The sequence below is a fragment of the Callospermophilus lateralis genome, chromosome 14, assembly GCF_048772815.1.
Source record: "Callospermophilus lateralis isolate mCalLat2 chromosome 14, mCalLat2.hap1, whole genome shotgun sequence".
Classification (NCBI taxonomy): domain Eukaryota; kingdom Metazoa; phylum Chordata; class Mammalia; order Rodentia; family Sciuridae; genus Callospermophilus; species Callospermophilus lateralis.
Window position 1 is genome coordinate 52,648,073 of NC_135318.1, and position 26,952 is coordinate 52,675,024.

The 26,952-nt window shown below is 36.4% G+C and overlaps 1 protein-coding gene across 1 annotated transcript in view; it reads left to right on the forward strand.

Moving 5' to 3' along the window:
- Actr2 (actin related protein 2) overlaps positions 1-21,029 on the forward strand; it is a 40,038-nt gene extending 19,009 nt beyond the window's left edge. Inside the window, exons 4-9 of the mRNA XM_076833165.2 lie at positions 958-1,030; positions 5,496-5,632; positions 7,058-7,207; positions 9,618-9,763; positions 17,122-17,254; positions 20,453-21,029. Coding sequence (XP_076689280.1) covers positions 958-1,030; positions 5,496-5,632; positions 7,058-7,207; positions 9,618-9,763; positions 17,122-17,254; positions 20,453-20,623 — 810 coding nt within the window. The 3' untranslated portion in view covers positions 20,624-21,029. The remainder of the gene's footprint in view (positions 1-957; positions 1,031-5,495; positions 5,633-7,057; positions 7,208-9,617; positions 9,764-17,121; positions 17,255-20,452) is intronic.
- Positions 21,030-26,952: the final 5,923 nt, after the last annotated feature.

A 26,952-nucleotide genomic window follows, 5' to 3' on the forward strand; every position in this document is an offset into this window, starting at 1 on the left:
GAATACTAGTCAGAATATCTAGTTGTTTAATTGATGAATACATATTAATTTAAGTTCTATATAATTCTCATTGTGATCCATTGTAAAATTTGTAAGTATCTAGATATTCATAGTGACAGTTGACCCTACGAGTCATGCTCACTAGAGATTATTGGTAAAAGAAACACAAGTTATTCCAGCTGACCTGGGCTGCAGAGAATAAGTGTGACTGGAGAGGGCAAGAGGAAACTCCCTCCTCCTGTGTAGTTCATGGGGAGGAGAGAGGAGTTATAGGCTTGGTTCAATGATGGGACCATGTGCTCTGCAGCTAAGCAATTTCTTTATCTGCCATCTTATTAACACAGTTAATAAAAGTCTTCATCTTCTCATTTTATTTCATGAGTTTAGGGTGTGTGTGTGTGTGTGTGTGTGTGTTGTTTGTAGGAATTGGTTTGATCCAGGGTCCCTTGCATGCTAGGCACTCTACTATTAAACTGTATCCCCAACTCTTCTTTTTTTTTTAATATTTTTTTAGTTGTAGATGGGCACAATACCTTTATTTATTTTTTTATGTGGTGCTGAGGATTGAACTCAGAGCTTCACATGTGCAAGGCAAGCACTCTACCACTGAGCCACAACCCCAGTCCATACTTCTTTGTTTTTAACTACAAGGGTTGAAGTACAGGAAGCTTTCTGTCACACTAATTAGCCACTAATTATAACACTCTCAGAAATCTTTGTTTTGTAGCACTTATGAATGCTTGGAGATTTAGTATGTATCCAAAAATTTATGGTCAGCATTGGAGCTCTGTGACAGCAGGAGTTTATAGAGGCAGGAGAAACTGTTTAGAATGGATGACTGTTCAGGTCCCTTTAATTCTATTTGGTCAACTGATCCTCTCTATGACCATGAAGAAAGCATATAAATATGTATTATGCATCTTTGTAAATACCACTTTTTTTTTTCCTACATTTTAGGTAATGTTTGAAACTTACCAGTTTTCTGGTGTGTATGTAGCCATCCAGGCAGTTCTGACTTTGTATGCTCAAGGTAGGTAATACTTAACTGTTAGAAAAATTAATTCACCATTAATCTTATGCCAGAGAAATTTGATTTCTCATTAAGTTACAAATCCCAGAAAAATCACATTATTTCTATACCACACTTTGAAAAATTTTCACAATTTGTTATTTCTCAAATAAAATATCATACACTTTTATTTGCTTTACTGCACAGGAAGATTTAAAGCAATTCACCAATTTTTGGTGAAGGGGTCCAGTGCTAGGGATAGAATCCAATGTCTTAAGCATGCTAGAGAAGTTCTTTGCCCCTGAACTACATCCCCAACCCAAGACCAGTTTGAAAAAAAGGATATTCCTCTTAAGCTATTTTAATTTTTTATGCAAAAGAAAATAAAATGGAATTATCTTAACAATTGCCTTGAATTTAAAAAATACACACAAATACACACACTCACACACACACACACACACACACACTCACATATATCTAATAGGTTAGCCTAAAAATCAGACTTGTCAAGATGTAAAATAGGAGGAATAAAAGGGAAAAGAAGGACATTTGGGATTCGTATTTTTTGAGGTGGATTTAATGAAAGATTGGTGGCAGACACTGGAACTTTGACTTTGTGACTCTAGAAAGGAAAACAAGTCAGGACAGAGAACAAAGAAATGTAAAGCTTTTATTAGGGCTTCTCATAAGAGAAAAACTGGGCAGCCTCTGGAACAAAGGGAGTTTTATTCCTGTGAAAGGGCTGTTTGGAAGGAGAGGCTAAGGCTTAGGAATGTTAATTGGCTTTGGGTACCTTTCAAAAGTGTGCTTTTCTTTTCCTGTGAGAGCATCTTGACTCTGAGGTGAGAAGGCACTGTCAGCGGTCATCATGGAAGTCTTGACAGGTTTTCATAGGATGCCACATTCTGTATAAACATCTCTGTCTTGTGATAAGGATGAGATGTTATAGCTGTTAAGAGAACACATGGGTGGGAAATGGAAGAGAACACAAAATCATGGCAAATAACAATTTAAGGGCTCAGTCCTTAACAGTTTTAATCTTTTGTGTTGTCAGAGAATCATGGCAAGAGTGTTTTGGCCCTAATGATGCACCTGGTCTCTGATATGGTTGTTTGAAGCGGGTGGGTAAGGCATGTACCAAGCTTTTAATAGTTACCAAGTTATGAATGAAGGTGGGACAAAAGAGAAAAAACATTATACTATCTTTTAATGACTGTCAGGCCATGAGTTAATAAGGCCCAGGAGTGCATTTTCTCTTTATCCCTGTGGTGGTCTGTCTCAGATCTACTGTTCTCTTGGTATTGCCATACCCTGCCTTCTTGTTTATTGAGAATCAGATATTGGCCATGTGGAGAGAGCCCTTTATATTTTAATGGCCTTGTAAGTTCAACAAGAATTATTGAGAATTTATGGTGCTATCAAATATGTGCCAAGGAGTCTTTTAGGCATTGAAGTAAAAGATGCCCTCAAGTGATACCGCCGGTTATCGGGTGACAAGCCTTGCTTCCCCACATGTTGAAGTTTGAACATTAGAGAAGCACATGGAGGCAAGCATATGATGCAGAGTTTATTTAAAAATGGGTAACATAGACTTCTCCCTTGAGGGAGAAGGGGGCCATAGCTGGTATTATGGTATCCCAAGAGGCAAGGTGTTCTGCCTTTCCCCGCTTATCTTTCTCCTCCCTGCTTATATGACTAGGCCCAGGAATGCTCCTTGGGATGGCCAAAAGGTGGGAATCAGGTGGGCTGAAGGGGGAAGGGCAGGATGGAGTAGACAGAGACACATTAACAACCTTAAAGCAGCTCCTTAGGACAGGTTACCTTGGCAACAGGTTGGAGCAGGGGCAGGTTCTTGATACGATTCCTCAGGGGACAGTCTCGAGCTTCCTAGACTCACTCAAAATTGGCCTCCTTGACCTGACCTGACTCGATTTACCTATCTACACTGACTGCCTATCTAATTCTGGCTTCACAAGGAACTTATGGGGAGAACAAAAATTCAGAAATAAAGAATTTAACTTTATGGTGATTTATCTGATTTTACTCATAGGTTAGTAAAAACTTGGAAAATACATTTTGGGTTTAAAAAATACCTTTTGTACTATATATAGATACATAGAAAATACTTGGGTTAAATTTTTTTTTTTTAATATTTATTTTTCAGTTTTCAGCTGACACAACATCTTTGTTTATATGTGGTGCTGAGGATCGAAAACAGGCCGCACGCATGCCAGGCGAGCGCGTTACCGCTTGAGCCACATCCCCAGCCCTTGGGTTAAATTTTTAAAGAAGCTTTATTTATTCACGAAATGTAGTGTGTGTCTTGCACTGTTTAGAACAAAGGATATAGCAGAGAAAGAGACATGGTCTCTTTGTCCTTAAGGTGATTTTAGTCCAGCTTTGAGAAACTTTTCCTTTGAAGGAGGAGAAAAAAAAATCACTTACTTTTGTATAAGGGGGGGAGTGCTTGTCTGCAACTAGGTAATTTTATTTTATTTCTTAAAAACAACTTTCAGGCCAGGCTCAGCGGCACACACCTGTAATCCCTGCCACTGAGGAGGCTGAGGCGGGAACATACAAGTTAAAGGCTAGTATCAGCAACCTAGTGAGATATTAAGCAATCCTGTCTCAAAATGAAAAATAAAAAGGGCTGTGGATATAGCTCAGTGATAGAGCCCTGGGTTTAATCCTAATACCACAGGTAAAAAAAAAAATTATATCAACTTAAAAATGGAAGTAGTTGTTGGGCATGGTGGTGCTTGCCTGTAATCCCTAGCAGCTTAGGAGGCTGAGGAGGATCTATAGTTCAAAGCCAGCCTCAGCAACAGTAAGGCACTAAGCAACTCAGTGAGACCCTGTCTCTAAATAAAATACAAAATAGGGCTGGGGATGTAGCTCAGTGATTGAGTGCCCCTGAACTCAATCCCTGGTACCCCACACATAAAAAAAAAAGAATGGAGGTAGTTGAATAAGTTTATTAAAAAACAATTAGATACTGTAGCACATGCAAACTTAAACTAATAAGAAAGAAGAAGAGAGCCTATTTAGGGATAAGTAAATAGTAAAGTAAGAGTAAACTTATAAATAATGTATATTTTGGTTTATTTTTTTTTCTATTAAAAAATATAAGGAAAAAAGGGCTGGGGATATAGCTCAATTGGTAAAAGTGCTTGCCTTGCATGCACAAGGCCCTGGGTTCAATTCCCAGCACCACAAGAAAAAACATATATATGAAAAAAAATTTTTTTTCCCTTGTTGCAGAAGGTGGAATACTAACTTTTTGCAGCCATTTTTGTTTTCCTATAGAACACATGAGAAGCCAAGTGGCTTCTCTGCTATTATTTTATTATAAAGTAGAACCAGCAGTGTTTTTCTGGTTTTGGGTGAATAATTGAACTAATGCTTTGGCTAGACAAGCTTAATTGTTTTCAGTAGTCTAGCCATCCAGTATTAGTAGACATTTCTAAAATAACCATTTTGAATGTGCTATGTGTCCAAAAAACAGTAAAGAATTATATGATTTCAACAGATTGATGGGTCAACTTGTTATTTTGTGCAGTATCTACAATTTTTTAAATATTTATTTTTTAGTTTTAGGTGGACACAATATCTTTATTATTTTTTTTTTTTATGTGGGAGCTGAGGATCGAACCCAGTGCCTCACGCATGCAAGGTGAGCGCGCTACCACTTGAGCCACATCCAAAGCCCCAGTATTTTTTCACAGTGATTTTTAAAAAAGTTATCCATGATGCTTTAGAAAAGTTTACTTTTAGTAAAGTCAGTGATCAAGATTAAGTTGGAGGAGCTGGGGTTGTGGCTCAAGTAGTAGAGCGCTCCCTTAGCACCTATGAGGCACTGGGTTCGATCCTCAGCACATAAAAATAAAATAAAGATATTGTATCCACCTAAAACTAAAAAATAAAAAAATTTTTTTAAAAAGATTAAGTTGGAGCCAGGTGCAGTCACACCTGTAATCCCAGCAAATTTGGAGGCTGTGTCAAGAGGATTACAAGTTCAAGGCCAATCTCAGCAACTCAACTAAGCAAGTTAGTGAGACCCTGTCTGAAAAATAAAAGGGGCAGGGATGTGACTCTGTGACTCAGTGGTAAGGTACTCATGGATTCAATCCCCAGTACAAAAAAAAAAAAAAAAAGGCTAAGTTGGAAGGAAAAATTAAGAATTATACTGAGCTTTAATAACTTATTCTGTTTTTCAGTCCTAGGTCTCAGGATTTGTTTCTTTCCATTTCCTTAGGGAGGAGAGACATGATTATACTAAAAGTCTCATAAGAGAACACTAACTTTAATATCTATGTATTAGAAACAAATTGCAAAATAAGTAAATAAAAAAGAAGTGCTGACTTCTACTAGACCTTTCCCATTTGGTTAATTTTCTCATTTGATTTCTACATTATATTGAAACTTGTCATCTTCGATTTTTCTGACTGGGCTTTTTATTTAAAATCTCCTGGTTTTTGTGCAGGTTTATTGACTGGTGTAGTGGTGGATTCTGGAGATGGTGTAACTCACATTTGCCCAGTGTATGAAGGTTTTTCTCTCCCTCATCTTACCAGGAGACTAGATATTGCTGGGAGGGATATTACCAGATATCTTATCAAGGTAAGTGAAAGGAAAATACCATGGAAACTAGTTTTTGTAGTTTGTTTACTGATTTAACACAAAATTTAGTGTATAAGGATTCTAGATAATCTCCATCAGAGAAGTTACCCAGTTATCCATTATTCATGTAAAAATACACACAAGATTTCCATATGTGATTTCTGGTATACTAATAAGAATATATTATTTGCCACTATTGAGAAATGCTGACTGTGCACCAATATAGGTTGCATTAAGTCTTCACCTTGACATTGGGTTCCTTTAGTCTCATTTACAGTAATCCTCTTCATGTAAGGAGATGAAATATTAATGAGATTTTTTTTTTTTAATATTTAGTTTTTGGTGGACACAATATCTTTATTGTGCCTCAAGCATGCTAGGTGAGCGCTCTACCTCTGAGCCACAACCCCAGCCCAAATTAATGAGAATTTTAATACTCATTCTAGCCCAAATTCTCAGGTAACCAGCAGAGTTTCTGTGGGTCTTATTTTGAATATAAACACAAAGATTAGAGGACTTTACAAAGTCTAGTTGTGTTTATGATGCTTATTAAGTTATTTTCTCTAGGTATTTTGCTTTTTTAATATTTCTTATCACTTAAGAAATGAAGAGCTAGTTTCACTGGCACATGTTTGTAGTCCTACATGCTTGGGCTGAGGCAGATCACTTCTTTTTTTTTTTTTAAGAGAATTTTTTTAATATTTATTTTTTTTAGTTCTCGGCAGACACAACATCTTTGTATGTGATGCTGAGGATCGAACCCGGGCCGCACGCATGCCAGGCAGGCGCGCTACCGCTTGAGCCACATCCCCAGCCCAGATCACTTCTACTTAGGAGTTCAAGGCTGGCCTGGGCAAAATAACCAGACCCCATCTCTAAGAAAACAGAGTGAGGGAGGAAGAAGTATAAACTTAGAGATTCAAGTATCCCAACAATTTTTATTCACTTAACAAATTCTGTTGGCCTACCAACAGTGCCAGACATGGTACTGAAAGTCAAAGATAAAACTCTGTAGGACCTGGGGAATTTTATAAACATGGCATTGATAGAATAAGCAAATTGCAGGCTACAGAAGTCTACTACTAACATAGTATTTATTCATTATGTAGTTTTGATTGTTTGTGAGCACTAAACATAAGTACACAAACAGTACTCTTTTTAAAAACTTTTTTCTAATTTATTTTACCAAATTATTATTCTTGAACTGTTAATTTTTTTACTCTGTGAAATTGAAATATAAATCCTCTTAAAGCAGATAAAATTCCCACTTCCAAAATATTCAGTAGGAACTGAGGATACACTGCCATTGTATTTGCAATTGATGTGTCATTTTATGAGCATTAATATCTTTTGCAGAGTAGAACTCATTACAGTCTATTATGAACCTTCTGCTGTGTTTTCTTTTTTTTTTTTTTTTGGTACCAGCTGCTTCTGTTGAGAGGATACGCCTTCAACCATTCTGCTGATTTTGAAACAGTTCGCATGATTAAAGAAAAACTGTGTTATGTGGGATACAATATTGAGCAGGAGCAGAAACTGGCTTTAGAAACCACAGTATTAGTTGAATCTTATACAGTAAGTATATCCAGTGTATAATATAGAATCAGTTTAACAATGAACAGGCATAGTTATTGATAACAATTTAAGGAGGTTATCTTCATCAGCTTTTTATTTTGTTTTTATAGTGCTGGGTTTGAACTAGGGTTTTGAATGAGCCCCAAATAGTTATTTTTAAAGTAATTATAAATGTTTATAATTTTTTTGTTATGATACTGCTCCAAATACACAATAAAATCCACTTTATAACTTAATGATCTCCATATTTGCCCTTGAGATTCATTCCTGAAATCTTCTCTCAACAGTTTCTGTAGATTTCTTATTTGCCATTTACCTGAATTGTTTGGAAAGAAAGTGGCACAAGGCAAATGATAAGAGAACTAAAAATGCAAATCTTCCCTTCTTTTTCAAACATTTGAGATAGGTTACAAAAATACATAGAAGTGTAAAAATAGTAGACTGGTGAGTAAATAAAGAAGGACAAGTCTGGGTGAACAAATATAAGATAGGGTGTAATTTCTCTGCAAGTATCTGTAAACAACTTCAGCAGCCACTTTTTTAAGGAATATGTTTGTTTTGTGCTTCATTGTCATTTTAAATATAAATTATAAATATAATTAGAAAACATAGTTACAGTATGATTATAAATTTATGTATTATTAATAAGTATTCTGTTAAAATATGAATATAAAGAAAATTCTGATATCTCATAGAAATGCATCTAATGCCAGCATTCATGAGCATATATTGTTACTTATATCAATCCAGTAAGTTGTCAGGTGTAATATAAGAGTTTCTTCTTCACATTTCTGATTTAATTAAATATAAACATGGTGTGACCTAAGAGTTTTCTACACAGGTCATGATGTGATATGGGATCTGTTATTTAAATCTTACTGGTTTAAACTAAAATTGTATTCAGCAGTTTTTTAAGAATTTATATCCTGATAGGATATAACAAAATAGCCTATAAAAAGTAGTCTACGACAGTGTTCACTTTTTTGATGGTGAACATTTTTTGGATTAAATTATTTGAGAATTAGTACACATAAAGTATTGAGATAGCAAAATAAATAGTATCCAAGCTGGACATGGTAGTGCAAGCCTGTTATTCCACCTGTTTAGGAAGCTAAGGCAAGAAGAGTTTGAGGTCGGCCTAGGCAATTCTGTAAGAACTTGTTTCAAAATTAAAATTTAGGCTGGGAATGTGACTCAGTGGTAGAGTGTTTGCCTAGCATGCATGAGGCCCTGGGTTTGATCCTCAGCACCAAAAAAAAAAAATCTTTTTTTTTTTTTTAAAGAGTTGGGGATATAACACAGTGGTAGAGTGTAATAGTTTCATAGACTAGTTATTTGGTGAAAGAAAATTATATATATATTTTATAGACATAATATCTTTATTTTATTTATTTATTTTTATGTGGTGCTGAGAATCTAATCCAGTACCTCATACATGCTAGGCAAGTGCTCTATCACTCAGCCCCAGCCCAAAAGAAAATTATTAAAAATGTTTATTGTGAGCTGGGCATGATGGCACAAGCCTATTATCCCAGCAACTCGAGGCTCAGACAGGAGAATCACAAGTTTGAGGCTGTCCTCAGGAACTTAGTAAAGCCCTAAGCATCTTAGCGGACCCATTTATTTTTATTTAAAAAATTTAAAAAAAAAATTTTTTTTAAAGGGACCAGCGGTGGGGCTCAGTGGAAGTTTATTGTGTATGAAATCACAAATGTATTGAAAATTTAAAACAGTCAGCATTAACACATACCAGCAATGAGAATATAGTAGTTGTTCAATACTGCTTGTTAATGCTTTGCTGCCCACAGGTGGATGTCAGGCACATATGTACTGATGAGTTCTCTAAGAAATTCCTCTATTTGGGAGCATAGTGTACTTTTTTTTTGGTACCAGGGATTGAATCCAGGGGTGCTGTTTTCTTTTTTTATTTTGACGATAGAGTCTCGCTAAGTTGCTTAGGGCCTTACCAAGTTGCTGAGGCTGGCTTTGAACTTGTGATCTTCCTGCATCAGCCTCTTCAGTCACTGGGATTACAGGCATGCACCATCGTGCCCAGCTGTGACATACTTTTTTTTTTAATGGACACAATATCTTTATTTATTTTTATGTAGTACTGAGGATTAAACCCAGTGCCTCACACATGTGAGACAAGCACTGTACCACTGATCTACAGCCTCAGCCCCTTTTTTTAAATGCAAAATGGAGCATAATAATAAGAATCTAAATAAATTTAATTTTAGTTTCCCTTTTTAAAAAAATGTTTTAGAAAAAAATTTAATTGCTTTTAACAATTTTAGTTATAGAGTATACTAATGTATCTGGAGAATACTGTAAAGTACTAATTTTAAAAGTACTGACGTTCTGGAGAATATTTGGCTGAGACTAGTACCTGGTTATTCTTTGTTTCTAGCTCCCAGATGGACGCATTATTAAAGTTGGGGGAGAGAGATTTGAAGCACCAGAAGCTTTATTTCAACCTCATTTGATCAATGTTGAGGGAGTTGGTGTTGCTGAATTGCTATTTAACACAATCCAGGCGGCTGACATTGATACCAGGTATATTAGAAATGATGGTTTCCAAGTTATTTATCAGAAATGGATCTATTTATCAGTAGTTAGAATGAACAAGTTGTCTATTATCTCACTCATGTTATTAAACAAATTTTTGATAGGACAGTACTGGATGTTGAATAACATATAATACATGATTGTGTCTCAGAAGCCACTTTCTTTTTTCCATGTTTTTTATTGGTACTTTATGATTACACATAATGGGGAGATTTGTTATTATCTATTTGTACATGCACATGATGTAAACAATATAATTTGGCCAATATTGTTCCCCAGTATTTCCCCTTTTCCTTCCCTCTTTCCTACCTGTTGTCCCTTTTCTCTACCTACTGATCTCCCTTTTTTCCAGGAGATTCTCCCCTTCTTTTCCTTTTTCCTTTCTAACTTCCACATAAGAGAAAACATATCATTCTTGACTTTCAGAAGCCACTTTGTACTTATTTTGAAGTAATTTAATACCTACAGAAAACTTGTCTACATTCATTGTTTTAGTAATTTTAATGTTCTATATGTTTGCTTTATCATTCTTTTTTTCCCCAAAACCATTTGAGAGTAAGTCAAATGCATCAGTTTTCTTTACCAGTTTGTTTCCTAAGAAAACAAAGTACTCTCTTAGAAAGTCACAATGTGGCTGTCAAATTTATAAGAATTAATTAATTTTTTAATACTGGAAATTGATCCCAGGACCTCATGCACTGATCTCCAGCCCTTTTTATTTTTTGAGACAGAATCTTGCTAAGTTGCCCAGGCTGGCCTCAAACTTGCAAACCTTCTGCCTCAACCTCCTGAGCCGCTGGAATTACATGTGTGCACCACTGTGCCCGGCTCTCTTAATCACCTTTTATCTGGTACAGTTGTTTGTCTTTCATGGCATTGACATTTTTGCAGACTACAGGCCAGTTATTGTAGAGAATTTCTCTTATTTGTGTTTGTCTATTTTCTTATAGTTAGATTCAAGATGTGCATTTTTTGGCTAGAATACTATGTAAATGATGTGTCCTTCTCAGGGTATTACTTCCAGAGGTTAGGGTTATTATTCATGTTAGTATTAAGCTCTTAGTGAAATTTATTGTTTTTGCTTTCCTCATTAATAATTTGTGGAGAAATACATTGAGGCTGTGTAATTTTTTGTTCCTCATCACTCTGTCATCCCTATCTCTGCCTTTGGCATCCATTTGTGTTTCTTGCCTAAATCCATTTTTATTGTAATGACTGTGGAGAGTTGGTTTTTTAATTTATTTCTTCTGTTTTATTGATATTCCAGTGTAAGAAATTATTTTCCTACTCTGTTTTTCTTTTTTCTTTCTTTTATTTTATTTTATTTTTTTGGTATCAGGAATTAAACCTAGGGTTGTTTAACCACTGAGCCACATCCCCAACACCGACCCCCCTTTATTTAATTTTTTTAGGTTTTAATGAAATTTATATTATTTATTTATATGTGGCGTTGAGAATTGAACCCATTGCCTTACATATGCTAGGCAAGAGCTCTACCAGTGAGCCACAGCCCTAGACCCCCAGCCCTACTTTTATGTTTTATTTTGATATAGGGTCTTGCTAAGTTGCTGAGATTGATCTCAAACTTGGAATCCCCCTGCCTCAGCTTCCTGAATTGCTGGAATCATAGATGTGTACCACTAAGCCCTGACTTTATTATTATTATTATTATTATTATTATTATTATTATTATTTAATCAACCTGGACTCATGATTTTACTCAGTGGGTTATAATTTATTGCTGTCTGTTGTGATGCTTACATTATTCCTGATTCGGCCAATAGGAGTCCCTTCCAAGCAGGCTTCTGTGTCCTTTGACATTCCCCCATCAGTTTTTATGTGTTTTGATATGTAGAACATTGTGTACACTATCAGCTACACAAAAAAATATACCTAGTAGTAGCTTTCCTTAGTCCTCCCTCTCTTGTAGGTAAATGATCTCATTAGTTTCTGGTTTGTCCTTTCTGTGTTTCTTATTGCTCTTATTATAAAAAGGTAGCATACTTAAATACTTTTTTTATAATTTTTTTTCACTTACCAATATATTTTAAATAATGCTATATCATTTCATCGAGTTTGTCCTCATTCTTTTTCCATTTCTGTTTCATTCAATGAAACCCACCCCCTTGTTGCAGGGCAGGGGAGTGGCACAGGGAATTGAACCTCAGAACACTATCATTGAGTTACATCCCCATCCCTTTTATTTTTTATTTTGAGAATCTCATCAAATTGCCCAAGATGGCCTTACACTTATGGTCATCATACCTCAGCCTCCTGAGTTGCTGAGATTTCAGGCATGTGTACCTGGCTCAATGAATCTTTTATTATTGGTTATTTAAATAGATTCTAATATCATGATGAGAAATAACATATGTGTGTCCATGTGTATTGTATTGTTGGATGTATATATTCTGACTGCTATGTCAACTGGTAAATGCATGCCTTTTTATTTTTTGTTGTTCTGGGGATTGAACTCAGGGGCACTCAACCACTGAGCCACATCCCCAGCCCTATTTTGTATTTTAATTTAGAGACAGGGTTTCACTGAATTGCTTAGTGCATCGCTTTTGCTAAGGCTGGCTTTGAACTCACGATCCTCCTGCCTTAGCTTCCTGAGCCACTGGGATTATGGGCGTGCACCGCTGTACCTCGCATGCATGCTTTTTTTAATTGACAAAAATTGTCTTTCTGTTGTACATGATATTTTGAAATAGGTATACATTGTAGAGTGGATAAATTTGAATTTATTAACTCCATACATTACTTCACATACAATTTTTGATGAGAACATTCACAATCTCTCTTAGCTGGTTATGGTGGCACAGGTTTGTAATCCCAGTTATTTGGGAGACTGAGACAGAAGGATAGCAAGTTTGAGGCTAGTCTTTACAACTTAATGAGATCCTGTCTCAAATATAAAGAGCTAGGGATATAGCAGTGGTAGAGCTCTTCCCTAGCATGTTAAAGGCTCAGGGTTCAGCCCTTAATACCTCAAAAACAACTACTCAGTGATTTTTCAGGTATCTATTATATTGCTATTAAATACAGTCATCATAGTATACAATAGAACTCTTGAACTCATTCCTGCTGTCTAACTGAAGTTTTATATCCTTTGATCAACATCTCCCTGCTTCTACCCACAGCCTGTGATAATCAGTAACCACCATTCTACTCTCTGCTTCCATGAGTTCAAATTTTTGAGATTCCATATCCATGTGGAATCATGTGGTATTTTTCTATGTCTGACTTATTTCACTTAACATAATCTGCTCTTGGTCCATCCAAGTTGCTATAAATGACCATATTTCCCTTTTAAGGGAAATTATATTACATATGATACTACATTTTATTTATTCATTTATCTGTTAAGGGACACTTAGATTGATTCCATATCTGGGCTATTGTAACTGATATTGCAACAAACATGGGAGTGCACCTGTCTCTTCAGCATATTGATTTTAAGTCCTTTGGTATATATTCAGGAGTGGATTGCTAAAGCAGATGTTAGTTCTATTGTTTAATTTCTTGAAGGATCTCCATTATCTTCCATAATGGCTGTACTAATATATGTTCCTCCCACCAAGAGTATACAAAGTTTTCCTTTTCTTATCACCAAAAGTTGTATTCCATGTTTTTGCTAATAGACATTCTCACAGGTATGAGGTGATACATGATTCTGGTTTCATTTCATTTCTTTTCATATATCAGTTGTTCATTTGTATGTGTTCTTTTGAGAAATGAGTATTCAGTCCCTTTGTCCATTTTAAAATCTAATTTTTTGCTTTTGAGTTGTGTTCCTCATATATTTTGGATATTAACCATTTATCAGATGTATGGTTTTTCTGTATTTTCTGGTATTTAATAGCTTGCCTCTTTACTCTGTTGTTTCTTTTGCTGTGCAAAAGCTCTTGTTTTATGTAAATACATATATTTTTGTTAAGTATCATCAAATTCTCCTTCCCCCAGGAACATATGAGGGGTAGTAGTTTTGTCCACAGCCTTGTTCCAAGTTTTGTCAATTTTATTACTTTTAAATCACTCTGGTCAGTGAAAAATTAATCTGTCTAATTTTAATTTGTATTTTTTCTCTCTCTTTAATGTGGTACTAGGGATCAAACTCAGGAGCATTTGGTATATATATAGAGAGAGAGAAAGTGAGAGAGAGAGTGATCACCAAGCTATTCCCAACTTGTTTTATTTTTAAAAATTTTTTTTATATCTTAATTTTTTTGTTTATTTTTATGTGGTGCTGAGGATCGAACACAGTGCCTCACATGTTCGAGGCAAGCACTCTACTGCTGAGCTACAGCCCCAGCCCCCAACTTGTTTTATTTTTAATTTTTATTTTTGAGACAGGATTTCACTAAGTTGTGGAGGCTGGCCTTGAACTTGAGGTCCTCCTGCCTCAATCTCCAGTCACAAGAATTTCAAGTGTTTGCTACCATGCCCTGTTCTCTCTCTCTCTCTCTCTCTCTCTCTCTCTCTCTCTCTATATATATATATATATATATATATATATATATATATATATATATATATTTATTTATTTATTTTTTTAATATTAAGAGTGAAGTTACAGGGCTGGGGATGTGGCTCAAGCAGTGGCGCGCTTGCCTGGCATGCGTGCGGCCCGGGTTCTGTCCTCAGCGCCGCATGCAGACGGATATGTTGTGTCCGCCGAGAACTAAGAAATAGATATTGGAATTCTCTCTCTCTCTCTTTAAAAAAAAAAAAAAGAGTAAAGTTATAGCTGGGCATACTGGCATACACCTGTAATCCCAGCAGTTTGGGAGGCTGAGGTAGGAGGATTAAGAGTTCAAAACCAGCCTCAGCAACTTAAAAGCAACGCCCTGAGCAACTTATTAAGATCATCTATAAATACAATATAAAAAAGGGTGGAGTATAGGTTTGTAATCCCAGCAGCATCTAGAGGCTGAGGCCGGTGAACCACAACAACAGGTGAACAAGTTTGCAGCCAGCATGGGCAATTTAGTGAGACCCTGCCTCAAAATCAAAAAATAAAAGGATTTAATAATAGAGCAGAGGATTCAATCCCCCATACGCCAGCACAAAATCAAATAAATAAATAAATGTGAAGTTACAACTGGGTGCACTGTACCCTAACCACTTGAATACTTGAGAGGCCAAGGCAGGGGGATCACAAGTTCAAAGCTTGTCTGGACAACTTAGAAAAATCCTGTTTCAAAATAAAAATTTTTAAAGGGCTGAGGATGTAGCTCAGTGGTAAGAGTCCTGCCTAGCATATGCAAGGGCCTGGGTTCAAGTCTCACTACTGCCTCACCCCGCCCAAAACAGAGTAAAGCTGACCTTATTTTTATATGCTTAAGGGCCACTTTTTTGCCATATACCTCTACAGTGGTGCTGGGGAAGGGGCCATTTTTTGTATTTTTTGTATGTGTGTGAATTGTCTGTTCCGTGGCTTTTGACTGTTCTACAGAATTTGTGTGTGTGTGTGTTTTTTTTCTCTCTATGTTATTGTTCATTTGTTTTATTTTTGTGGTGCTAGGTGTTGAACCCAGGGCCTTGCATATTGCTAAGTACATGCTCTACCACTGAACTACATCCCCAGTCCTTTCCTCCGTGTTTAAAAATTCATTTAGCTCTGTGATAACAGTTGTAGGTATTTTTCTCACTATTTGCTATTTGGTTTTTGCATATGGTGTTTTTGGCCGTGCAAAAAATTGTTTTTATTTAATTATATCAAAAGATTTTAAATCTTATCTTTTGTTGCACCCAGAGCTTGAGTCATAAAAAGCTGTCCTCTATACCCAAATTATAAAGAAATTGACCTAGGAGCATTTTGTAAAGCAAGTATGTGTTTATTCATTTATTTGTTTGTTTATTATTAAGTTAAAAAACCACCAAATTAATTTTCTTATGATGGCTGGGGAGAGATAATAATAGAAATGAATAAAAATAGCAGTTGGGGGCTGGGGATGTGGCTCAAGCGGTAGCGCGCTCGCCTGGCATGCGCGGGGTGCTGGGTTCGATCCTCAGCACCACATAAAAATAAAATAAAGATGTTGTGTCCACCGAAAACTAAAAAATAAATATTAAAATCAGTTTCTCTCTCTCTAAAAAAAAGAAAAATAGCAGTTGGCTTACAACAAACTATAAGCCTAATAGAAGATGATAAAAAATCTAATCTGGCCTTCATAATTGTGGTAAATTCTCATGGTAATTATTTAGGCAGATCTTTTTGTCCTTTGATTTAATGACATTAACAACAGAGTTACATTTAAGAGTGCATGCCCGTTGGTGGTGATTAAAGTTCTGGCATTCCTAAAGCACATCAAATTTAGAACCCTTTCCATAGAGCTTGAATAGGAAAAGTGGCACGACTGATTTTGTTTTGTGTATTCTGGATGCTGACATATATGTACATATATGTATTCTGGATGCTGACATGAAACCACATTTCACCTGTGTGGCTTATGCTAACTTCATAATTCCTATTTCCACAATTAAATAGGAAACAAAGGTTTTCTAAAAGCTAGAGTTGCAGCAGCCTTAGCCATTGGAGGCAGGTAAAAACTGAGAAGCCAGTTGGAATTGGCTAAAATGGAAATGACCCAGCTTCCAAACTTTATTGTGAGAAAAGTCTCTTAGACTCTCATCAAGATTCTGTTACTTTTACTAGATGAAGATATTTTAGATTTGATTTTCGGAAATCATAGCCAACAGCAGCATATTTAAAAAAGAAAAAAGGGACTGACTGCTAGGAGAAGCAGACACAATTATCTTTCTAGCCAAATAATGAAAGACAGCCTTAAGGCACAGGAACAAAAGGGAAAACTAAAAAGGCAAATGGAAAAATTGAAAAGTTGGAATTCAATCAGAGTACAGTATCATAGTAAACACACACATCCCCATGGCTTTAGGGAAACACTGTGATAACAGTCTAAATACTGGAGGTTCTCAATGTGAACCGTAGTCATTTATTACATATGTAATAAGTGTATCATGTGCTTTTAGAAGTATTTTCATCAAATTTTAATACTTTATATGTAAAGAGGGCTTGTTCTCCAATAGCAGTTGCAATAGCAAACATTTAGCCCTGTGGTTTATGTGTGATATTTTATTTAATCCTCCCAGCAGCCCCCTGAGGCTGACATAAATTAACAGTAACCCTAGTACCAGGTATAGTAGTAAGGCTGAGGCCCCCAAAGGATCACTTGAGCCCAGAAATTCCAGGCCAACTTGGACAACATAGCAGGATTTTGTCCTTTAAAAAAAAAAAAAAAATTAAAGAAAATAAAAGCAGTAACCCTGACTTACTGTTTTCCTAATCTGAAACCTAATGAATACCTATTGTCTCTTCTTAGATCTGAGTTCTACAAGCACATTGTGCTTTCTGGAGGATCTACTATGTATCCTGGCCTGCCATCAAGGTTGGAACGAGAACTTAAACAGCTTTACTTAGAACGAGTTTTAAAAGGAGATGTGGAAAAACTTTCTGTAAGTATTAACAATGCAACAGTTAATGTTATTTTAAAACCATGTAAAGAAACTTGTGGATCTTTACAACCACCAGAGGGAGCAAGAAGTCTTCCTAAACAAATTCCTACTGCAATGAAGTATAGCCTGGAAGTAAATGTTTCAAGGTAAATTCTATCCAAGAATGGTGTTGCTCCAGGTCACCGCTTATTTAGTGCATTGAGGTGACCAGGTCCAGGCCAAATGTCCTAGTTCAACAACACACATCCTGGACTCCAGCATGCCATTAAGTGCAGAAGGGGAATCTGATATACTATGAAACGATTAATGTCCCATTTGGGGTATTGTTTTGTTCTGTTTTTAACTTTTTGAATATGTAGTTGGCCTTCAACACTACTCTTAGCCTATCATAATTCTGACTTTAGGTTATTTTCTGGCTATTTGTTACATGTCTTATCTCTTCTATCATATGTTCAGTTCTTGTGCATCCTTGTAACTATCATTAGCTCTTAGAACAGACTTTAACTGGTCATTGTTGATGTGTACATTAGAAACTTTTACACTAGGGATAATTGATGCTTCTTTGGCATATGCCCTCCCCTGTATCCAAAAACAAAAAGAAAAACAAACCAAAATGCTGTGGACTATATGAAGTATGCTATATATTTTATGTACTCAACTAAGAGTCATTTAATCTTGGGTTAATCTCTTAAGCTTTATTTCACTGTCTTTGGTCAGCTTTTTTAGATAATGAGATTATATATTATAGAGTACTGTATGTTTTGGAAACACTAATGTTAGATCTTTCACAGATGACTCAAATTGAAATTAAGTTGAGTATGGACTTACACGTGTTAAACAAATTAAGACTGTAAAGGAGCCATGTTGTCTAAGTGCTTTGCTCATTTTTCTGATTTTATTGAATTATACATATAATTTAAAATCCATCACATAGGATCATTTGTTTATTCGGCAAACATTTCTTGGACTCCATCTAGGTGCCAAACACTGTTCTAGGTGCTGGTACAAACAAAATAGTGGTAAACAAAATAAAGTCCCTGCTTTTAGTTTAAGTAATATGTCAGTGTTATAATGAAAAAAAGGTTAAAAGCAAAAAAAATGATAGTGATTGGAGAGGTGGTATGTTTCTTCATTAGTGTAATCAGGAAAGACCTCTCTGATAAGGTTTCTCACTTTTAATGAGAGACCTGTATCGATCGAGGGAAAAGTCATCCAGGGAGGAACTTTTTTTTTTTTTAAAAAAAAATGTCTTGGGAGGGTTTGAGTAGAGAAATGATAAAATCTGATTTATGTATTAAAAGGATAAGTTGGCTATAGTAAATAGACTTGTAGAGGGGAAGGGAACAAAGGTAGATGGAGAAGCATAGTTTGGAGAAGTGGGATGGAAATATTAGAGGTTTAAAATGGAGGAGGTTGACATGATTTCTTGAAGAATGGAACAGAGAGTGGAGAAATGCAATAGGATTGCCATTTAGCACTCAGGCCCTTTTTAGGTTAGTGATACATTTACATTTAAAGCAAGTTGTTGGTTTTCTTTCCTATCCAACTCAGCTGCTTGAGGGTAGGTGCAAAGTTGAAAGATGATAACCCAAGTTGGTATTTGCTAAGTGAGTATAAGAGGAAGAAAAGAAGAAAGTTACCAAGAATCTCAGGAAATGGAGAGAATATGTGCATTCATGAACCAAGAATAGGTATGAGAGGAAATAACCTGGAGATGTGTAGATGAATGCAAGAATCTATAGATAACAGGACTTTGACAAAGAGAATTGATGGATGGAGTAGTTGGATAGAATGAGTTTCAGAGCAGCTGTGGAGTTCAGGGAGGAGGGAGATAAAAGAAGCAATGAAGAACAAGAACTCCTGTTACCAAACTAGGGTTAGGAAGGTAGTATGAGCAGGAGAATAGCAGCCAGTTGCGAAAGCTGCAGGTGAAGCAGTGTGTCTTCAGGGGCTATTTAGTTTCCCTTGGAGCAGAAGTGGGTACATTACAGCCCTTGTTAATTTTATTGGAACATAGGTAGGCCCATTTGTTTACAATAGTGTTAGCTATTGTTATATACTGTGTATGGCTATCTTCTGGCTACATACGGGTGTAGCTGCCATAAACCTAAAAATCCCCAAGTATTTACTGTCTTAGAACATTGATATAATAGCAAAAAGTAACTGAAGAATTAGAACAGTAGGTTGGTCTCAGAATTGACTAATGAGTAAATTGTTTCATAGATTATCAGATTCCTACATTCTATTTATTGACATAAAGCCATAATGCAGGATACCATAGTTACTTTTAAGTCTTTTTTGCAGAATTTGTGACATAAAATAACTATGTCATTTGAAGGTTTCTCTTTCAGATGTTGATTATACAGATTAGAATTTATCCTTTTTAGACAATTATAGTAGCTACAGAGTATAAAACTTTTCTCAATTGTCTTAGTTACTGTGTTCATTTTCTCCAACATCCCCATGATTTGTTTTGACCATATTTGGCCTTGTTTATTTGAAGAACATTTCATTTGAATTTGAGACCTTAGAAAGTGAGCTTTCCTTACAAGAAAAGAACTTCAGGACTGTGGGTGTGGCTAAGTGGTAGAACCCTTGTGTAGGGTGCACAAGACCCTGGGTTCAGTCCCTAGCAGTGGAAAAAAATAAGAAGGAAGGAAGGCTGGTTCAGTGTTACTCTGGTGTCCTCAACTAGACTCCATCATTGTCCATCATCTAGTATTTTGAATCTTGGTAAGGTGATTGGTTGTGTAACTTACCTGTCAGTGTACTTTTTTTTTTTTTTTTTTTTTGGTACCAGGGATTGAATTTAGGGGCACTTGGCCACTGAGCCACATCCCCAGCCCTGTTTTGTCTTTCATTTAGAGACAGAGTTTCACTGAGTTGCTTGCCTCAGCCTCCTGAGCTGCTGGGATTACAGGCATGCACCACCTTGCCCTGCTCAAATCTGCATGCTTTGGAGAATGAAAGGGGTACTATCAAAAATGAGACAACAGGAGTGAATTGAACTGTTCCAAGTACATTAGAGTGGAGCACGGGAGAAATTGCTAAATGTTTCTGTGCCTCGGATTCCAAATCCTGCTGTCCTACTTATATTATGGGTTGTTATTAGATTCAGCAAGTGAATATGTGAAAAAAGTCATTTTCATGAAATAGAAAGCCCTATACTTACATGACATTTTATTATCCCTTCTTCAGAAATTTAAGATTCGAATTGAAGACCCACCTCGCAGAAAGCACATGGTCTTCCTGGGTGGTGCAGTTCTAGCAGATATCATGAAAGACAAAGACAACTTTTGGATGACCCGACAGGAGTACCAAGAAAAGGGTGTCCGAGTCCTGGAAAAACTTGGTGTGACTGTTCGATAAACTGCAAGGCTTGTTCCAATCACACCCCTAACGCTTTCTTTCTTCCTTTATTGCCAATCTTTGAACTCATTCAACTCCAGGACATGAAGAGGCCTCTCTGTGCCCTTTGACTGAAAAGGTCAAGTTTTATTTTGGTACCTTGGGGAAGGTTTGTTGGGTTTTTTTTGTTTTTGTTTTTTTTTAATGAGTTAATCTGGCTGTTTAATATAACCACTTCCCTGCAAACACAACCAGGGGGCAAAGGGTCCTGTTTGCTGCTTTGTTTCTTCTAAGTAGGCATTTAGATAAATCCTGTAGGCTTCCTATTTTCACTTTACTGCTCTAATGTTGCTAGTTTTAGTCTTTAGCACAGTAGGTGGTATGCCTTTATTAGCATAAGAAAAACTTTTACATATTACTGGGGTGGGGGGTGGTGAGGGATGGGTGGGCAGCCCTGAACCCTTTAGGGCTTTTCTCTGTAATGTGGCGCTTTCTACAGTTACTGCTGCAGCTTTAAGTGCTTTAAATCTTCTTCTATTAACATCCTAGGGAAATGTTAAGCTCAGAACTAAAATGATTTTTTTGCCTAGTGGGGGGAGTAGGTAATCTTTTGATTGTGATTTTTTTGAGGTTTTCTGCTGGGGGTATATAAAATGAACCTTATTTACAGTACTTTGATTTGAAAGATTTTCTTCTTTTTGTCTGCCTGGAACTGTTTCCGTATCATATTAAAAGCAAGTATAGTATTCCATTACCATGTGGCTTAGGGATTTGTTTATTTTGTTTATTTCAAATCACCCATGTTACCTGGGACTAGACTCCCAGAATCTATCAGTGGAAAAGTAACATTTAAAAATGCATTTGTTAACTCAAATTACAGATAAAAAAAAAAAAAATGCTTAAGAGCTGGTGTTTTCTAAATGCTTATTTATTTAAGATAACCCATTGCCAAGTACCATTCTTGCAAATTTTCTCTTATATAACTGACCAGTGCTTATTTAATAAAACAAGCAGATACATGTAAATAATTACTGGCAGTAGGTTACAATTACTGGTTAAAAATAACATTGGCATATGGGACTTGTTGCCAGTTGTAATTTTCATTTGTTTTTTGTTTGATTTGAACCCTGGAAGTGGAATAAAATTTGACTATTTAAAATGTTGGCAAAAAAAAAAATTAAGGTTTAAATGTGTATTTGTACTGAAAACTAATAACTGCCAATTCTCAGCCATCTTTTATGCTTGAAAGAAGAGTGGTTGGAATGTTGTGAATGTTAGCAGACTTTCCTGCATGTGTCAGAAAATCCTATTTATGAATCCTGTCAGTATTGCTTGCTGTCTGAAAAAATATCAAATCCAGGTGTGAGTTCTTTCTAAATTTGAAAAATAATAAGAAATTGTATTAGGTTCTGTGGGGAAATGTTTTCCTTTAAAACATTCTTCACTAATAATGGATTTGAAATTTGAAAGAAATGGCTTTTTCTCTTCTTTTCTTTTTTTTGTTTTCTTTTCTGTGCTGGGGATTGAACCAAGGACCTTGTGCATGCGAGGCAAGCACTCAACTGGCGAGCTATATCCCTAGCCCCAAGAAATGGCTTAATTTTTTGGTGGCTGAAATCAGAAAAATTGGCTCTCTTTTTTTTATGAGAAAATTTAAAAGTTTGTGGAAAAAGCAACAAAAGGAGGTTAGTCTTAATTATGCAACTTCTGTTGTATTGTTCACTGATTTACCTCAGTTTGAACAAGTAAGTTTGTGTGCATGCTGGACATGCTTCAGTACCTATGAACAGCCCTTGAAGAATGTCTACTAGATTTTGGGATGTGGCTTTCAGAGTCGCTTTGAATTCTCAAGTATTCGTAAATATATTTTTTTAGAAATGCTCCAACATTTTGAGTCCTGGGCTTGTTAAAGGACACACGTACTGTATGTAGGAACAGTAGAACCTACTGACTGTTCAGTTCAGATTGACTCTTGACCTTTGGTCATGATTTGAAAATACAGGATTAGAAAACAACAAAGAATAGGATGGACTCTTAAGTAACAAAAAGAGTATTTACGAAATTGTCCTTTGAATGTAGATTTTGTTTTTATTTCATGACTCTTCTACCAAACATGACAGTTAAAATGGTGTATTTATATATACGTACATACACACACACAATAAAATTCCATTTTATAATTTTCCTATCTTATTGAAGTGATGCATTTAATAGTTTGGACGTTGGGAGGTATTATGTTTCATTGGAGTTGTCAGGTGTGAGTCCCTCAGAATTTTTTTTTTAATTCTGTTTTAAAAGAAATCTGATTTAGCTCTTGAAACTCATTGTCACTGAGATTTCTAATAGTAGTTAAATTCTTTTACTTTAAAATTAGAATTGCCAATGCCTTGAAGAAAAGGTTTCTTAGAAAACATGGTATTGGATGGTAACTTTTACACAGTTCTGAGCACTGTCTGGGAAGTATTTTGAAAAATGAATGGAAAAACTAAACATTCTAAATTTAACACAAATCTACTTCTTTTTGATTCAGAAAATAAAATCAGATTTTTCACAGTAAATTCAACTTTTGTCTTTGTTTTTCCTTTTATAGTGTTTCTTTTATTTTGTTTTTATTTATACTTTTAATTTTTGCTAATCCAAGATGGGCTGAAAATTTTATGCTGGTTGTTAGGCCAAGTTCAGTTCACCATGGTGTGCTATTATTGACAAAACTCACTTCTAGTATGATTTTTAGATAAATATTTTTAAAAAATTAGAAATGATGGCAAATTACATTTATACCAGAGATTTTTTTTCTTCGACACGGTGTTTTCTTTCCCAAGATGGCTTTCACAGTATTATCAATGCTAGATAGACCTGTATGTAACATGCTTCTTAAGGACATTTTCAGCTCAGCTGCAGACTTTTAGGCATACTTCTAACAAAATAACTAAAGTAGAATGAAAATGTCTGACATGCCTTTTTTTTATACTAGCCTTGGGTGGGGCAATGAGAGCTGGGAAGCAGGCATGAAGTATTTTTGTTTTTCCTTCATGAACTTTTATACTTGAACCTTGTTATTCTTTCACAGCCTGAGTCCCTCAGAACATCCTGAGGGTTACCTCTGGTGTCTATTCTGAGTTGCCAGAAGAATCATGTAGTGGTAGGATCTCTATATTGATAGAGAGAAGGGATATGATCTCAGTGCTCTTTTTTTTTTTTTTTTCCTTCACCACAAACTTTGACTACTGTGAATTTATTAACTCCTGCTGATTTTAGAACCATCAAAGAAGGTATCTAGCTGAAGTGAACCAGAAACCAGCATTGACATTAGCTCAATATTACCATTTGGGGGCTTGTTATTTTTGGGGGGGTGGGGAAGAGGACTTGGTACCAGGGATTGAACCCAGAGGCACTTAACCACTGAGCCACAACCCTAGTCCTTTTTTTTTTTTTTTTTTTTTTGATACTTCTTGCTAAGTTGCTTAGGGCTTCACTAAGTTGTTGTTGAGGCTGGCTTTGAACTTGTGATCCTTCTGCCTCAGCCTTCTGAGTCACTGGTGTTACAAGCATGTGCCACTGTGCCCAGCTAGTTCTGGCATATTTTAAGGTCACTTTTCCCCTCTAGCTCAAGTTCCTTGGCCTATTCAAAGATGGAAAATGCTACATCTGAGGTAAGTGCATTTGCTAAGGAAATGGACTTAGGAAAACACATTTGCATGTGGGAATACCCACCTATAAGGGCAAAATTAGTGCGTAACCACTGCATTATAAGGAACCTGAGTCATAGAATAGAAGTAAATGAATTAGGGAAGACACAAACAAGGCAGCTATTATATAAATTTCAGTGAATTGGACATTAAACTTAACACCACATCACCCAACTTTTTTTTGGTAGAACAGGGGATTGAACCCAGGGGCACTTTACCATTGAGCTACATCCCAAGTCCTTTTTATTTTTTTATTTTGAAACGGGTCTTGCTACAATGCTGAGGGTCCTGCTAAATTGCTGAGGCTGGCCTCAAACTTGTGATCCTCCTGCTTCAGCCTCCCAAGTACCTGGGATTACAGGTGTGTGCCACTGCACCTGGCCAAATTTAATGTTTTTTTTTTAAGACATCTTTGTTTCCATTGTTTTTAACTGAAATTAGGAAAAAGAATACTATTGAACCATGTTTACTTTTTTTTTTTTTTGGTGCTGGGGGATTGAATTCGGGGGCACTCAACCACTGAACTACATCCTCAGCCCTATTTTATATTGTATTTAGAGACAGGGTCTCACTGAGTTGCTTAGCGCCTTGCTGTTGCTGAGGCTGGCTTTGAACTCTGGATCCTCCTGCCTCAGCCTCCCAAGCTGCTGGGATTACAGGTGTGTGCCATCCTGCTGGTCCATATTTACATTTTTTTTTTAATCTGTTTTTTTGTTGTTGTTGTAGGTGGACACAATATCTTTGTTTTATTTATTTATTTTATGTGGTGCTGAGGATCAAACCCAGTGCCTCATGCATGCCAGGCAAGTGCTCAACCACTAAGCTACAACCCCAGCCTCCCATATTTACTTTTGTTTAAATCCTCTATGCTATACTAGTGACAAAAAGTCTGTACTTACTATCTCAATTTTCATTATCTGCAGATGTAAAGTATCTGACTGGGTAAGGGGAAATCCAAATGATTTCTCTCTTTTGGCAGAAGGGACTTTCTACATTATTCATATCTACCCCTTCAACTCCCACCCACCAAGGAAAGACTGGAAAAGTCTATATAATGAAAATGAAATTAGGCTGGGGGGCAGTGATATCTCAGTGGTAGAGCAGGTGCTTTGCATGTCCAAGGCCCTGAATTTATTCCCAGCACGTAAAATAAAATGCAGTCATATCACCTTTTCCTCTTTAATACGTTAACTATCCTATAGGAAATGATATAGTTGGAGTATAATTATCTAAACTTTAAAAGTAAGGACTGGGGGGTAGCTTGGTGCCTGCCTTGCATGTACAAGGTCCTGGGGTTGAGCCCCAGCATTGCAAAAATATAAAATATAGTTTCTGAAGCCCACTCTGGACCTACAGAATCTGGGGCCAGATGGTTTGCTTCTTTTCCACTTCCATGCCCCTGCTGTAGGGTGCTAAGATGATAATCAGACTCCAGAAAATGAACCACCCACCCACTCCTGCAGACCCTTCTTGCTTACTCTTTGTTGTAAAAAACTCAAAAAAGGAAAGAAGCTTTGGAAAGCTGGAACCACTTAGAGACTAACTCCCAGAGCTGGTCTCCAGTGTGCTGACCTCCACCCCCACCTCTCACAAATGAATGCTCAAGTAGGTGATAAATATCCTTCACTCAAAACACAAATGCAAATTATGGGAAGGTTAAAGCATCCTCTGTCATTCATTTGTGTGGATTGAAAGGAAGCCCAAGGAAGATTAGCAGCTCTTTGTGATTTAAGTGAAGGGAAGGTCTGTAACTGTCCTAAGGACTTCTGAGTCAATATTGAGTTTTTATTTTATTTTATTATTTTTTAAGTGTAGATGGACACAACACAATGCCTTTATTTTTATGTGGTGCTGAGGATTGAACCCCGGGTCCTGCCCATGCTAGGCGAGTGCTCTACCACTGAGCCACAATCCCAGCTCCAATATTGAGTTTTTAGAATAAGACTTGAATACTGGGCAGATAGGAATTGAGTGGTACAAGTGGTGACAGCAGAGTTGCTTTCTCCTCACTTATTCCTTGCAAGGTTTCTAGCTCCCTAAACTCAAGGGAGCACAGCTAGTGCTGCAAGTCAGCTCCTTCATGAATGGAAGTGATTTGAAGTTTGGCCAAGAAAGCCACCTGCCCGACAGCTCTACTTCTGGGGAGGATGTATTTCAAGGTGCATGCAACTAATGAGCAAATTTTTGGATACACCTTTACATAATTCCTTCGTCTTTTGACTAGATTTTTAGAATATTAACCCAATTCAATTCCAAAAGTTGGAAGTTTGTGGAATTATTTTAGTTGAAATTAGTGCTAGAGAAAGAAGTTTAGCCCTCCCTGCATTTGCTTTCTTGAGCAGGGATAATTTCAGCCAGAGATTTGAAAAAGGGTGTGTGCTAAGTGTTCAACTATATATTAAGTAATATTCCATATATTTATTTTTTAAAAATATTTTATAGTTGTTGATGGACCTTTATTTTATTTTATTTATTTGTATGTGGTGCATGTTAGGCAAGCACGCTACCACTGAGCCCCAGCCCTAGCCCCAGCCCAACCATATATTTAAACATACAGTCTCCCTTGGTACCTGCAGGGGATTGGTTGGTTTTAGGAGCCCCACACCCTGCCAACAGATACCCAAATCTGAGGATGCTCAAATGTCATATGACATGACATAG